General features: G+C 40.8%; 1 protein-coding gene across 1 annotated transcript in view; it reads left to right on the plus strand.

Moving 5' to 3' along the window:
- CPLX4 (complexin 4) overlaps window positions 1-8,645 on the plus strand; it is a 42,355-nt gene extending 33,710 nt beyond the window's left edge. The window contains exon 3 of the mRNA XM_089496968.1: window positions 6,255-8,645. Coding sequence (XP_089353094.1) covers window positions 6,255-6,482 — 228 coding nt within the window. The 3' untranslated portion in view covers window positions 6,483-8,645. The remainder of the gene's footprint in view (window positions 1-6,254) is intronic.
- Window positions 8,646-17,029: the final 8,384 nt, after the last annotated feature.

Raw genomic sequence — 17,029 nt, forward strand, 5'->3', positions numbered from 1 at the left:
TTCAAGCATCCATGGCTTGAAAATATTTTAAAAAGTATAAATTCCAATTCCAAACCTTAATTTTCCATTTTATATTAGAAACACCATTTTCCTTTTCCATTATATTTAATGGGACTTGAGCATTCACAGATTTTGTTATCCATGGAGGTCCTGGAACCAAACCCCAGCAGATAACCAGGGCCCAGTGCAATCATCATCATCATCATCATCATCATCATCATCATCATCATCCAATTCAGTGTTCTGCCAGCTATATATAGGTGCATAAGAGGCTCATCAGGGAAAAATCTGCTACAACCTAAGAGGACCAGACTTTCAGCGGTGACTCAGAGGACCTTCTCATCAGCCGCTCCCAGGCTCTGGAACGACTTGCTGGACAAGATCCGTCATATTACCACCTTGGAAGCCTTTAAAAAGGCTATTAAGATGGATCTCTTCAAGCAGGCCTTCCCAGACTAGGTTAGATCCATTAGACCCATTAGACTTGCCTCCCCCCTCTGTTGATACCTGTATTGCTACCAACAACAAAATTGTTTGATACCATCACTCCATCCCTCCCTCCTCTAGAGAAAGATTCATTTCTTCCACTAATCTGCCTGAAATTTTAAGGTATTTCTATTGGATAGTTTTAAAATTTTTGATGTTTAATCTCTTTTTATGGGTTGATCGTTGTTTTTATGATGGTGGGAGGGTTGGGTTTTGGAGTTTTTAAATTGTAATTTTTATTGTTTGATATTTTATTTATACTGTTGGAATCTGCTTTGATTCCTTTGTGAAAAAGCGAAATACAAATTATTATTATTATTATTATTACTTTAAAGAGTAGGGTTCAATTCCCAGCTTGGCCATGGAAACCCACTGGGTGACCTTGGGCAAGTGAAGGCACTTAACACACATTTGTTTCTAGCCAAAAGGATGCAGAGCAAAGTGGAGTGTGAGACCTGGTGCCACATAAACTGAGAGAGAAGAAGGCAGCTAAGTAAATATGTAGATCTCCCCAAAGAGTCTTTCAAGCTGCAGCAACAAATCAATTAAGCCTTGAAAACTCTAGCAAGTGTGGAGCCAGTTTGATATAGTGGTTTGAATGTTGGACTACAACTCTGGAGATCAAGGTTCAATTTCCCACTCTAGTATAAAAGCCCATTGGGTGACCTTGGGCGAGGTACACTGTCTCAGCCTCAGGGGATGGCCATGGCAAACCCCCTCTGTAGAAACTTGCCAAGAAAACCCGAGGATAGGTTTGCCGTAGGGTGGCCATAAGTCAAAAATGACTTGGGGGCAAACAACAACAACAACTCTCAAGGTGACCAGAATTCTTCACCACAAAGGTGGACAACGCACCACAAACTGTAGGACATTCAAGGAAAATGTAGGGCATTTCAAAATAAAAACTAAAAGTACTAATATAAATATAAATTCAGGAGGACATGTTGAAATTCATCCTGGATGGAAAGATGAAATGGACGACATGTCCTGGAAAAAGAGGGCATCTGGTCACCCAGAATACTCTATAAAGTGAGCTGGAATTTTGCCCATAGCCTTGTCCTCTTGCCTGGAGCGGAGTCCACCAAAAATTGGAGAATTTGCATCCTCAGCTGCATCTGCACTGCAGTAATAATGCAGTTTGACACCGCTTTAACTGCCCTGGCTCAATGCTAGGGGATTCTGGTGACTATAGTGTTTGTGAGACATCTAGCCTTCTTTGTCAGAGAGCTCTGGTGCCACAATAAATTACAGATCCCAAGATTCCATAGCATTGAGCCATGGCAGTTAAAGTGGTGTCAAACTAGATTATTTCTGCAGTGTGGATGCAGCTTGAGTCTCAATCCTGCCCTGCCTGTGACCTCCTTCGTGCCCTTGTGGCTGAGATTAACCAGAAAAAATCATGGTCAGAGCAACCGAGCTATTGTCTGCTTTAACAAGGCAGTCCTTACATTTTTATACCTTGGAACAAGTGCCATGATTAACAGCCTCTTATGAGAATATAACTCCATTTATATGGTGTGAGAAAATGTGCTCCCATTGAGCAGGTGGCAAAACAAAGAAGGCATCAAATGAAGTAGAAGGTTGCCTTGGCCTGGTAACAGCCTTCAGAGAACCCTTTCATTTTCTTGGCAAGTGCTGCAAATGTAACGGAGCTGGCCAGATTTACATTTCTGGGTAATTTTCTTTTATTGTTCATTATTTTACCTCTCGGGCCATAACAAAAAAAGAAAGAAAGAAAGAAAGAAAAGTATGCAGTCTGGCAAATATGATGTAGTGGAAAAATGAATGGGCAGTAAATGTGACGTGGAATACAAGGGGGTGGGAGGGTGTCAGGAAAAGTGACTCATAGTGCTCCTAATTTAGGAATGGTGGAGCAAGCGGCTTGCTAGACATGAGGAGGACTTGGGTTTCAAATCTGCCACTGCCATTACTGCTATCCTTTTGAGCTTGGCCTTTCTGCTACCCCTTCCCCAAGCCAAGACATTTCATTGGCAATTACGCTACATCCCCTCTGACCTCTTCTGGCATTCACTTGGAATAATGCAACAGCTTCACGTTTTAACACAACCAGTGTTCCTGTAACACTAAGAAGGAACACACAAGTGTGAAGAGAAGCCAGAAAACAGGCCCCTGCCAGACAATCCCCATTCAGTTAATGGCAGGAGCCATCTGTGGTGGATTATTCCCCTCCATCCATTTCTGCCAGTGCTTGACTCAACAGCTTTTTTATCTTGAAGGTATAATTCAACAGAGCGCCATTATGGTATGAAAGTTGGGCAGTGAGAATCATTTTAAATCAGCTAATTGTTTGTGTAGTGCATGATTACTTTTTACAGAGGTTCAGAAAGTTACACTGGAATCCTGTGTGATGTTATATAACTTTATGTCTATGACAGCCAGACTCTGGAGATCAGGGTCCGAATCCCAACTTGGCCATGTAAATGCACTGGGTCACCTTGAGCAAGTCACAGTGCCTCATCCTCAGAGGATAATAATGGCAAACCTCCTCTGAAGAAACTTGCCAAGAAAACTCCATGATAGGGGTTCATGCCTTGGGGTCACCATAAGTCAGAAATTACTTGAAGGCACACAACAACAACAAATAATTCATAGATCCAAACTAGTTAAAATTTCTGGAGACATTGAGAGGGCTTGTAGGAGAGGAAAACTCCAGAATTTACTACACCCTGTGTCTTCCTATTAGCTTTACCAGGGGTCTAGTGCCCCACTCAATAAGAATTTTGTCACCCAGATAATTTTTTTCTTCAGTCCTCCAATTTCTAGCATTGGACAGAGAGAGACTCTGAAAATCATTTACACCTAGAACTCTTTTGATCACTTGGTAACTTGGCCTGCTTTGGATGTTTCCGTACATTGTATTTCTAAATGCTCGATGGAAGTTTTAAGTTACAGTTGAACTAGATATTTAGGAACTGAAGGATAAATGGGCACTGCCCTCATCCTCCCCTCCCAGGTAACTTGACTCTGCCTTTGCGCTATGGTGCCAGTGCTGAACCAAAGGCAACTCTCAAGCTGGCACCAATGACCAGGATCTGTGCCAAGGATCAGAACAGAAAGGGCTGATCCAGGAACTGGAAGAATATTGAGGCAGGAACTGAGAACTGTTGCCCAAGCAAAGCACCAGCCCGAGGTCCCACCATCTCAGCAGAAGGATGAATACTTTGCCACAGTCTGTCCCACTATCTTTCATTTGCCCATCAATATTGGTTGGTCTCTCTAGGGTGGGTATCATGGGGGGTGGTTATCATTGGAGGGAGTGACACCAATGAGAGGCTCTTGCCATTGCTCCAAAAGTCACCCTGGTCTTTGTGCTGATTTCTCCCATAACTTCTTGCTTGGAGAAAGGACTCCTGAGAATGAGATGTTTTAGCTTTGTAAATTTAGATGAAGATTATTATGCCCTCCAGAAACTGCATTTCAACAATATCTGGAGGACTACATTATTATTATTATTATTATTATTATTATTAACTTTTATTTATGAAGTGCTGTAAATTTACACAGCGCTGTACATGCAATCTTTTTAGTTAGACGGTTCCCTGCCCTCGGGCTTACAATCTAAAAAGACATGACACAGAAGGAGAAGGGAGTGGTGGCGGGAAAGGGTAAGAGGTCCAGCAGTTCCTCTCTACCTGCAAGGCCTGGACCAAGGCAGATGGACTGGAGGGAGGGCTTGGCTTCAAAATGGAAGGTTAATCATTTTCCAGGGAAAATACATACTCTCAAGTAGGATAATACATATACAATACATAGCAATACAGGAAATGGATCGATAAACAGGCAACAAAAGAACATCAGATAGTAAGCGACAGTTATGCAATGCCTGGGAAGGCTTCTCTGAACAGGATGGTTTTCAACTCCATTTTGAAGCTGGTTAAAGAAGTGATGGCTCTTGCTTGTGGGGGAAGAAGGTTCCAGGAGTGAGGGGCAGCAAGTTAAAAGGGGCGAATCCAGGATGGGGCAGAGGAAATCCTGGGCTGAGACAGGAACCCTTGACTACCAGAACGGAGGGCCCGAGTGGGAAGGTGAAGAGAAAGAAGGTCTGATAAGTAAGGAGGGGCCAGTCCATGGAGGGCTTTAAATGTCGACAGCAGGAGCTTATACTGAATGCGGAAAGGGAGGGGGAGCCAGTGAAGGGATGCCAACACAGGAGAGATGTGGTCAGAGCGGTGGGTGGAAGTGATAATGCGTGCAGCTGAATGCTGGACAGAGATTAAAGGACGGAGGTGAGAAAGAGGAAGCCCAGCCAGGAGGACGTTACAGTAATCCAGTCGTGAGATCACTAGGGCATGGACCAAGATCTTGGCAGGGCAGGCGGAGAGATATGGTCGGATTTTGGCAATATTGTACAAAAAGAATCTGCAAGCCTTGGCTGTGGTCTGGATCTCGGGGATACACGACAGAGAAGAGTCAAAGATAAAACCAAGACTGTGGGCTTGCTGAACTGGTTGAATAGAAATGTTGTTCACAGAGACAGAAAAGGAGTGTTGAAGGGTGGGCTTAGGAGGAAAGACAAGAAGCTCCGTCTTGGACATGTTGAGCTTCAAATGCCGATGGCGCATCCACTGCGAGACAGCTGTATGGCAAGACGAGACTTGCTGTTCAAGCCTTGGAGAAAGGTCAGGGGCTATGATTCCTATCCTGCTCCAGACAGCTTCCAAAGCCCAAACATCTCCCTCATGGGAATCTTTCGTCAGAGTAAGGCACCATGGGAGTCCATGGCATCCCTGGGGGGATGCAGGGGGTACAGATAGCAATAGGTGACACCATCAGACAGGGTGATACCAAAATTACTGTAATTTTTTGTGCAATTATAACCAGTGAGGCACAGAAAAAGAGAGGGGAGGGGATAGCAAGAAGAGCCAAACATCTTCAGGGGCATGTGCAGAAGGAGAGAGTAATCCTGATGGCAATCCATTTTAAGAGAGAGTGGTTGTCCTTAAGACGACATTCAGAGGGTGGTGTTCATACCACCCTGTGAGAAACATTACTATGGATTCTGTAGGCTCCGGTATGGGAGGGGTTCTAAAAGGGTAACACCATGAGTTACCCCACTGGGTGACTCTAACCCTAGTGATGCCACTGATGTGTGAGCAGTCTTTTGCAGAAGTAGCAGAGTCTTTCCAGCAATGTCAACTTCTTTTACTTAACTATCTGAGGTTGGCCCTTCATCCTGATCCATGAAAGAGCTGACCCTACAGTTTTAAAGAGGAAGTCTTTACATCCTTTACCAGTCAGGACAGTCCCATGTCCACCCGCTGGGTACAGACATCACACAAAGAAGCAACAAACCACCCCTATAACCTTTTGTGCCATCTATGTCAATTCTGTCTTTGGGGTGAGGCCAACTGATGGGATAAAAGGTAGATTACAGTTTACTTCCCCCCACATCTTTGTTTTTATAAGAGTGCTCACTCTTATTCATATATTTTCTACTTGTTTATTCAGGAGTAAAGCTATTCATTGGGATTTCCAAGTAAGTGTGGGTAGGATTTAGGATTACAGAAATCTGATGTTCATGCAATTTCAAATGTCTGATTTATACAGGTCATGTTATGCAGGTTCTTTTGGCACAGAATTTGGGCGGATGAGCTAAAATATATTACATTTTAATTTGAAATTGAACAATCTAAATTCAAAAGAATTTTCATTACATCTTTTGTACTGGATACACACCTTTCCTACTGATATTTATGGTTCTTGGCTTTGTCTCTTTCTCTTTCTTTCCTCTGTCCTCCCTATCTCAGAGTGAATTGGATGAGAACCAAATCCAGATGGCTGGTGATGATGTAGACTTGCCAGAAGACCTCCAGAAAATGGTGGCTGAAGATCAAGTAGAAGAAGAAGACAAAGATTCTATTCTCGGACAGCTTCAGAACATCCAAAATATGGACATGGATGCTATCAAAGAGAAGGCCCAAGCTACTTTCACTGATATTAAGCAGGCAGCTGAACAGAAATGTTCTGTAATGTAGTAGAGACAGTTACAAAATCTATATACAAATGCCCACTAGCCATGGAGCAGTATGGTTATTCACACTGCTCACTTGCCAATCTGCACTTTTATGAGGAGTGTTTTGGGCTTTCCTTTCCAAATAATGTAAAAATACAAAAACAAATTGGATATATCTACTGATAAAGGTTGGTGGAGCTGGTGGGATTCCAAAATTGCAGGTGATGAACCCAAAGCTGTAGAGCTGAAAACACAACTCTTTCCTTGGTGTTTGCCAAAGCACATCATGCTTCCAGTGAATTACATGATACGAGTCACCTTGGTAACAGTGAAGGGAAGCCTTTTCAGTAATTTAAAATAATTTCAGTTTCCAGGATTTAAGAAAGATATAATAGTTCTCATTCAGTGTGGTATTAGAAAAGAGTTTCATAGATAGGAAAGATTAAAGATATGTGATATCTGTTTTGCATATGGACTTTGCTGAGCAGTAATGTCCTGAAATAAAGGGACACCTGTTATACGCAGTGTACAGAGTTGTTGTTAAGTAAAGGCACAATAAATGTTATGTTATAAAGGGACCGTGTCCCAACCTCTAATTCTGTATTAAACATACATTTTGTGTTAATATATTTGGTCAACTTGAAGGGGAACAATATTTGGGGGAGGGAGTGGGGGAAAGCTACATGACTTTCAAAACAGAATGTTTCATCATAGTTTTTAAAAGAATGTACAATTTGTTAAATACATCAAAACAAATGACTGTACAGTAAAGGATCGTTTGGCACCTATAACTTTCAGCAGGTTTATAACTTCATGTGGCATTCAAAGACTGCTATGGTTTTTCCGAGTCTTCTCCTAGCCTTTGAATAATAGCTTGATGTACAGAAATTTCACTGATAAAGCTTTTCTCATCTCTTATTTTCATGTCACAAAACCTTCACCAACTAAATTTGTCAGACATTTAAAGCTGGACCCAGCATTCAGCATCACTCATTCAGCTTCATAGCTGAACTGCAGGATGACCAGATATAAAGAGAAACGGCACACCTTCCGGCACAGGTGTAAGGAATGTGTGTCCCTCTAAATGTTGTTGGACTGCAGTGCCCCTCAGCCCTAGTCAGGCCAGCCAATGGTGAAAAATGCTGCAAGTTGCAATCCAACAACGTCTTTGTCACCACATTCTAAAATGACATGTCCTCCTCCTCCATCCCTCTTTTCTTAACCTAGCTCCTTCATCCAGTAGATTTTTCTGAAGACTGGCTTCTTTGAATCTCTCCAGCCATGACTTCAGAAACAGTGTTAAGAGCTAAAGTTATTACTAAGCATAGCTTTCCTTCTTCCAACATTACCTTTAAAAAATGCATCTATAATACAACTTTCTCCAATATGGTGCCATCCAGTTACGTTGGATGACAACTCTCATCACCTCCAACAAGCATGGCCAATATATTGTAAGGGAACCCTCAGCAGTTTTTTAAAAACTGGGTGTTGACAATAATCTGAATTCCTCACTATTTATATCTCACATTTCTCCCAAAACTGGGCCTCAAAGTGGCTTACAGTAAAACCAAGCAATGTATCTAAGAACATACAAAAAGTCATTTAAAACTATACTTTGAAAGATAAAAAGCAGTTGAAACAGTTCAGTTTAGAACAGTACAGCACCATTAGCCCATTCTTTCAAAACTTTGTTTTTCAAAAAAAAATTCAGAGTATAATAATAATAATAATACACCAGGTCATGTCATCTTACAAGATGTGTTGCTTGCTAGCACTGTGCAGATTACCTACTAGTCCAAACAGTTTGGACTGAAAGCTAGCAGGGCCAGACAGTGAAACAGGGCCTTTCCTGTAGTAGCACCTTAATTGTGAAACTCTCACTCCTCTGGTGTTATGTTGGCTCTCTCACAATTGTTGTGGAGAAAATATTATACTTCTCCACCAAGCTTTGAGCAATTGAAGCCTGCACCATGATTTCAGGGTTTCATTGTTTTATTATAGTGTGTATATATTTATCAGTTTTGATGTCTTTTTTTTAAGACTGGATTTTATTATTTTCATGCTTTTATTCTAAATCACCATAACTACTCATGGCGGCTCCAAAAGTCATAAAATGAAACACAGTGGGCTCTTGGTATCTACCAGGGTTTGGTTCCAGGACCCCTCCATGGATATCAAAATCAGTGGATGCTCAAGTCTTGTTAAATACAATAGCCTAATAAAATGGTGTCCCTTATATAAAATAGCAAAATCAAGCTTTGCTTTTTGGAATTTATATATTTTTTGAATATTTTTGAGCTGTGCATGATTGAATCTGAGAATGAGGAATCCACGGTTATGGAAGGCCTACTTTATGCACCGATGAAAATAAATCATTCTGTAGCACAGCACACATTCTGCATATTACATTCTGTTTAAAAGATCAGATAATAAATGATTGGAAAGATTGTACCATCATCTGGAAACCTTGGAAAGGCTGCTCTGCAAAATAGTGAGATGCCTTAAGTGGCAGGGGTTACCAATAAGAGGATCTCCAAATATTTTGGACTGCAGCCATACTATACTTGGTCTTATCCAAAAGGCCAAGAAACTATGGACTGCAGCTTCCATAATCCCTAATAATAGGTCATCATGGGAACTGCAATCTTAATCGTCCAGAGGATGTTGGATTTGCCTACCACTGCTTTACATATTGACTCAAACTAGTGGTGGATTCAAACTGTTGGTACAAAAGAAGCAGCCCTTCTTTTATAGAGATCATATTAAATTTGCTAAGTCCTGGTCCTCACCTGAAGAATGATGAGGTATGATGCCATCACACAGTGGCTCCTTTAAAGCATAAAGGTATTGGGGAAGACAATCTCTGCTTGAGATGCTGGAAAATGTGTCAGTCAGAGAAAATATACTAGATTGGTTGACACCCCAGCCTCACAAGGCCTCTCTTGCCCATTTCATCACAGCTCCTTTCTGGTTCTCAGCCAGTATCATACTCCATTCCAAGAACTCCTTCCACCATTCATATGATTTTCTGTTCATCTTGGCTTTGGGCAATATCTTTCCTCCCAACTTTGTCCCCAAACAAACTTGTGACCTCATCACCACACCCACAAGTTTTCCATTTCTATTACTATTCACGCACGGGCCTGCTCATTCGTGGGCATGAATGTCTGTCTGTAAGCAGTTCACCCCATGTATCTAATGGAGGAGACTATGAAAGGAACTGTGCTAGTTGTTTATGTCACAACTACTGCCATTACATTCAGTGATATACAGGAATTATGATTCAAGAGTAACATTAGTACAAAAAACACTCCTAACGAGTCTGTATGGTGGTAATTAGGGGGATGACACCATGAGTTACCACACTAGTTACATCACTGGGGATTTATTATACCCAATATGGACAGAAAAGGAGAACAAAATACACTGAAGAGTTTTGAGAATTCATGTGGCCTGGGGGATAGGGAATAAAAAATGAATGACTTTGATATTTCTGGGCAAGTATGACAAGAGATGGGCAGAGAGTGTAATTGTCCTCCTATGTGATGGGAGGACAATTACACTTTGGTTTGTGTAAAAACTCTTGGAATCTAAACTCTTGAATCCACAAAACTCTCTTCCCAGTCAGCCTTCTCTGAGCCTTCCTTTGCCCAGAGAGGAAATGCAATTCCCAAATGAGATGTTCCTGCAGTGTTTACAAAAACACATTAGGAATACAGTACATCTTAAAAGCAGTCGACACCAACCCCCTCTGCCTTGTTTTTTCTTGTGTACACAGCCAAGCAGATTGATTCTAATAAGAAACATCTTGTTATAATTGTCCCTGAAATTATTTTATTAAAGAAACAAGATTTGCTAATCTACTAAATGCCTAGAAGAGTTTCTGATTATCAGCTAATCCGTACTAATCCCTTACAAATTTTAACATGCACCTCATGACAACTCTGGGCAATATTTTCCCATGAAAATCTAATTGTTGCTATGGACAAAGCTGGAAGCATGAATGATTCACTCATACAGAAAAATATTTTTTTAAGATGCCACTAGAATCCTGTTCTCCTTTGCTTTCAGTCTCACCCAAGTTGTAATGGACAGCTGCTATGATGTAGGGGTTAGAGTTTCTGGTTCCCTCTGAGCAATAAAGGTCCTGGGCTGAACTTCGGAAAGCCAGTCTTAGCCTGACCTACCTTGCAAGGTGGTTGTCAGAATAAAAATGGGAGAGCCTTACATGCTATCTCAAATTCACTGGTGAAAAAGCAGACCAAAAATACAGTATTAAGTAATGCATTACTTATGCCAATGTGGCACAGTGGTTTGAGCATTAAACTACAACTCTGGAAAGCAGGGTTCGAATTCCTGCTCAGCTATGGAAACCCACTGGGTGATCTTGGGCAAGTCACACACTCTCCGCCTCACAGGATGGTAATAGCAAACCCCCTCTGAAAAAACTTGGCAAGAAAACCCCATGATAGGCTTGCCTTAGGGTCACCACAAATTGGAAATGTCTTGAATGTGCACAACAACAACAAATGCATTCATTACTAGGGCAACTGCTATATGAAACCTCCATGTTTAGCTACAGATTGCTACTTAATATTAGTTACTGGAGAATGCCAGGAAGAAGATATTCCTTCATGCCTTTCTATGGACTCCCCAAGTGCATCTGTTCTGCCACTATGAGGATCAAGATGCACACTGCATGCATGAAAACCTTTTTTGGATTGTGCCTTTAAAGGTACGTTGATGTGTAGAAATCAACGAGCAAATCTTTCACAGCATGAAGAAAAAAAATCACCTTTTGATGACTAGGAATAATAATAATAATAATAATAATAATAATAATAATAATAAAATTTTATTTATATACCGCCCTGTGGCGAACCAATCCAGGTAGTTTACAACATTAAAATAACATACAGCATAAAAACAATATATTTCCTTCCCCCCTTAAAAAGTTATTAAACTACATATCTAAATTAAAACCACAATAACTAGTTAGAACAACAATAAATTAAACAAAATAATACCAACCGATAAACCACTGCAACTTCAGTTCTAAAGAAAAGAAAAGGGGGCTTTGGAGACATTACTGAGGAGGGGGGAGATCCTGACATCCTGAGGCCGGGATATTTTAGTCTGGGAAGGCCTGCCTGAAGAGATCCGTCTTGACAGCCTTTTTGAAGCTGTCCAAAGATGTTAATTGATGGATCTCGTCCGGCAGGTCATTCCAGAGCCTGGGGGCGACAGCGGAAAAAGCCCTCCGGGAGGTCGCCACAAGCCTCAATTTTTGAGGCTGCAACAAGTTCCTCCCAGAGGACCGGAGAGCGCGGGGAGGATTGTATGGGAAGAGGCGGTCTCTGAGATATTCAGCTATTATATCAGGGATAGGAAATTTATGGCCCTCTAGATGTATATGAAGAGAATCAGTGCAGTGTAGTGGTTCAAGTGCTGGACTAGGACACTGGAAGATCAGGGTTCAAATCCCTGCTCGACTATGGGAACCTACTGGGTGACCTCGGGCAAGTTACACTCTCTGAGCCTCAGAGGAAGGCAATGGCAAACCCTCTCTGAACAAATCTTGCCAAGGAAACCCCATGATAAGATCTAAGTCACAGAAACGACTTGCAGGCACAATCAGAACAAGATGCATGTGGACTACAGTTCCCATAATCCCTCAATCCTGGCTTTACTGGCTGGGCAAGAACTTTTGAAGTAACATGTTAAATTTAATGTTCGTCTTTCTCTATTTCTGTCTTTTGTAATGAGGGCTAGCTGCCTTAACTTTACAGGTCTGAACACAAATGAAGCATGAATTTGGTGTTTGCATAACCATTAACATCAAAATGAGTAACCTCATGTTGCAGGAATGCTACTTTTAGTGGGATTTAGGGAGGTGGTTTTTGCCCTTTTTAATGAATTCATTTGTTTTTTAAAAAAATTGAAATAGTGTTAACACTCACACATTAGTCATGTTTTATGTTACTTGTTATAAGTAATGTGTTCCTTGTAAAAATGCACAATGAACAAGTAGCACATTTCTTTGTAACACAACACCTCCAAACCCTGGCTAGGGCTAGTGAGAGCTAAACTCCAAGAACCAGGACTTTGGCTTTAAAGCAGTGTTTCTTAAGTTACCTGATGTGGGGTGCCTGCAAGATTCCCCTCCCCAAATGTGCCAGGGACTGGCACCATATTTCTGCCCATTTACTACAACTGCTTCTTTCATAGAATCAAATATCCAGTCCAAACCTCTGCCATGCAGGAAGATACAATCAGATGACCATCCAGCCTTTTAAAAAGGCCTCCAATGAAGGAGACTCCACCACTCTCCGAAGCAGAGTGTTCCATTGTTAAACAACTCTTACCATCCAGAAGCTCTTCTTAATATTTAGATAGAATTTCTTTTCTTGTAGCTTGAATCAGTTGTTCCATGCTAGTCTTTAGAGCAGCCGAAAACAAGCTTGTTCCATCCTCAACATGACATAGTTTCGGAAATTTAAATGTGGTTATCATGTCACCTCTTAACCTTCTCTTCTCCAGGCTAAATACACCCACCTCCCTAAGAATCTCTTCATAGGACATGGTCTCCAGACCTTTCACCATTTTTGGTCAGCCTCCTCTGGACACGTTCCAGCTTGTCAACATCTTTCTTGAATTGTGGTGCACAGAACAAGTGGATCCAGTATTCCAGGTGAGGTCTGAAGGTGGAAACTCACTGCAGAGTTTCAGCCGATAGCATGTAAACTGGTGCCAGTCCATGGATCACTACTTTGAGTTGCACTGCTTTAAAAGAGCAGTTTCAGTAGGCCACTGAATAGTTAGAAATCCCAACAGCTCTTCATCATTTCCTTGGAGTGGTGTGTTTGGTTTGACTATGAAAACACGGCATGAGATTATTTAAAAAGTCTCATCATCAACCTGTTGACAATAACTGTTTCTCTCAATTAGGCATAAGCAAGCAGTCCATTTTCAATCTGCAGTTTCATAAACTCAGCTTGGCCCACACTACCAAGATAGTCTGTCAACTAGATACAAGTTGCCCTCTGTAATCCTCGCTCTGACAAGCAGCTGTGGGAAAAATGTATGGGTTAGAAAAATGCCCATATAAGAATGGTTGCACATTAAATGTGTAAAAACCACTGTGGTCTGCAGAGAAAAATGCACAAAATGGAAGTAAATGTGCAAAAGCAAGGATGGATTGTTAAAAAAAAAAGGTCGCGAACAGGTGAAAATAGACACAGAGATAACATAGCTGTGGACTTCATAGATACCCATATCTGTGCTTTTGATGCAGCCAAGAATGTTAAAATCTGTGTCTTTTTTGTGTATCTTTGAATCCCACTGGTATTTTGATTCTTAAGAGGTTATGAGTCCAGAGGGGCTTGCATTTTAATGCATTTTTCTAATATGCCCATTTTAAATGCATTTTACCTATTTTATGTATTTTATTCATTAACTGATGTCTGTGTATGTATATATTTTTCAATTGTGCCTATTTAATCATGTTATTTTAATGTGCAGATAATTTGGGCTGTAGTGTTTTTTTTTTTCTCAGAAATGCCTTATAAACCTTGAAAATGTCTGAGTTCCTCTTACAGAAGAAGAATTGTTATTGTTTCTATTCACATTAAATCTCAGGAGGTGAAAAAATGATGGTTTTGATGAGATTGTCAAATCCGATAAAAATCTTTTCATTCCCAGATGAACCATACAACCCAGATGTAGAAGCTTTAATTACTATTCACTGTCCAATTGCAGCAATGGATTATCATATGATGAGCCAACCGCAAAATACAATGAAATGCAGAATATGAGAAAGGAAAAAAAATACTTTTAAAGACTCTGGCTTCCAAAATTTCCTAGTTTAGGAACTTTGAAAGTTATAGCCCAAAAAACTAAGGGTAGAAACCTGTTGGGAACTTCCATCTATGTAAGTGGACTTACATGTGTGGGAATTAGAGTTGTGAACTTGTGTAACATACATGTCCAGTACAGGGCTGCTGTTATGTTACTACATAGCAAACCCAGCAAAGTGGCCATTGTACATCGGTGTCTGATGCACAATGGGACTAACATACATTGGTCCTGATGTACTTTGCATCAATGTACATTGGGCATTCTTGCTGATGTCCCATTGCACATCTTCACAATTCAGTAAAGGGATTTCTTAGTGCCTCTGCTATGTAGCTAAGTATATGTAAAGCTGCTGCTGCTACTACTGCTGTTGTTGTTGTTATGTGCCCTCAAGTCATTTCCATTTTATGGCAACCCTAAGACAAACCTATCATGGGGTTTTCTTGTCAGGTTTATTCAGAGGGGGGTTGCCATTGCCACTCTCTGAAGCTGACAGTGTGACTTGATCAAGGTCTCCCAGTGGACTTACATGGCCGAGTCGGGATTTGAACCCTGGTCTCCAGAGTCCTAGTCCAATGCTCGGACCACTACACCATATTTGCTCTTATATATTTAAAGTTACATCACACCATATAGAATCATAGAGTTGGAAGAGACCACAAGGGCCATCCAGTCCAACCCCCTGCCATGCAGGAAATCTAAATCAAAGCATCCCTGACAGATGGCCATCCAGCCTCTGTTTAAAGACCTCCAAGGAAGGAGACTCCACTACACTCCAAGGAAGAGTGTTCCACTGTTGAACAGCCCTTACTGTCAGGAATTTCCTCCTAATGTTGAGGTGGAATCTCTTTTCCTGTAGCTTGCATCCATTGCTCTGGGTCCTAGTCTCTGGAGCAGCAGAAAATGAGATGATATAGGATTCTGATGTAACTTTCCCAACCTCTGTAAAGAGTAATAGTAGATTAGACAGGAGATTAGGTGATCTGAGATTATTTTCACTGCTCCATACATATTACTACTTCAAACCAAAGTTTAGTTTCCATGTCAGAAACACCTGTTTTGATGTTTTCCCAATACATACAGGTAACTACCCAAATCATTTTCTGCTTTACAAATGTTAGAATCAGAGCCAGTGTTTGATTTTATAACCAGTTTTTTCTTTTCTTTTCTTTTCTTTTGCCAATTTTAATAGAGAATGTAGGAACCTGCAGATAACTTTGGCAATTTCAGCCATTAGTAAAATGGCAGTGTGCTGTCTCTAACATCACAGACATTGTAATTTTTCATAAGGCTCTACTTCAGAGACTTTTATGCTGCTCACATGAATATACCAATTGTATGAGCATCAAACAAGAGAGACGGTGTGGTGTCATGGTTCAAGTGTTGGAATAGTGTACTTGGAGACCAGGGTTCAAATCCCTACTTGGCCATGGAAATCTACTGGGTGATCTTACACTCTGTCAGCCTCAGTGGAAGGAAATTACAAACCTTCTCTGAATAAATCTTGCCAAGGAAACCCCATGGTAGATTCCCCATAAGTCAAAAATGGCTTTAAAGCACACAACAACAACAACAACAACAACAACAACAACAAGCAACCTGCAGTAGTTAGAATAGCTGACTGCAGTACTGATTTCACAATGTTCCCATATAAAAACAGTGCACAGTTTTATTGTTATACATCTTTATAACCTGAAAAATTATTCCCTCCTTGAATACCACCTCAAATATTACTGCCAGCTTGAATCAAGGCTACCTTGTGATTAAAGATCAAAAGATTCCTTTCTTCACAATGAACAGATCTTACAATGTAAGAACAGGTGTATAAGAAGTTGCCTTCTAACTCAGTCAAACTATATCATAAACATACCTAGCTCCCTAAGCTATTCCTCATAGGGCATGGTTTCCAGACCTTTCACCATTTTGGCTGTCCTCCTCCAGACAATATCTCTGTTAAACAGTGGTGCCAGCTTGTCAGTATCCCTCTTTAAACAGTGGTGCTCAGAACAGGATGCCACTATATTCAAGGTGAGGTCTGAACAAAGCAGAAAAAGGTGGCACTGTTACTTCCCTTAGTCTAGGCACTATACTTCTATTGAGGCAGCCTAGGATCACATTGACTTTTCTAGTTGCCACTTCACACTGCTGTGCTGACTCAGTGTTTAATGCCCTCCAACTTGATTAAATAATAATAATAATAATAATAATAACAACAACAACAACAACAACCTTCCTAATGTCTGTGGATGTTAAAGCAGAGGGAGAATGAATATCAATGTTTTCTTAATGTTTCAGGAGTCCTCCTGATGTCTATGGACCTTTTGTATTTGCTATTTCTTTGGTATTTCAATAATATATGACCTTGGGCAAGTCACTTGCTCTCAGCCTCAGGGGAAGGCCATGGCAAACCTCCTCTACACAATCTTCCCAAGAGATCCCATGACAGGGTCGCCATAAATTGGAAGCTACTTGAAAGCACACAACAACATCAACAACAGCGAAGGATATACCTATGTAGTGTAAGCAATACTATAAATTTGTGGTGAAAGAAGAATTAATATAACAGAACATTTATGGATCACACATTATTCTTTCATCCAGTATGGCAAGATCACTCCATAGTCCACATGCTTTTCCATTGAGTGTCTGTTGCTCGCTATAGCTCTTCAGACCTTTGTGTTAACTCCACAGAGCAAAGTCCCTTATCTAAAAACA

The sequence above is a fragment of the Sceloporus occidentalis genome, unplaced genomic scaffold (genome assembly GCF_023333645.1).
Source record: "Sceloporus occidentalis isolate IW3139 unplaced genomic scaffold, rSceOcc1.0.p SCAF_1, whole genome shotgun sequence".
Classification (NCBI taxonomy): domain Eukaryota; kingdom Metazoa; phylum Chordata; class Lepidosauria; order Squamata; family Phrynosomatidae; genus Sceloporus; species Sceloporus occidentalis.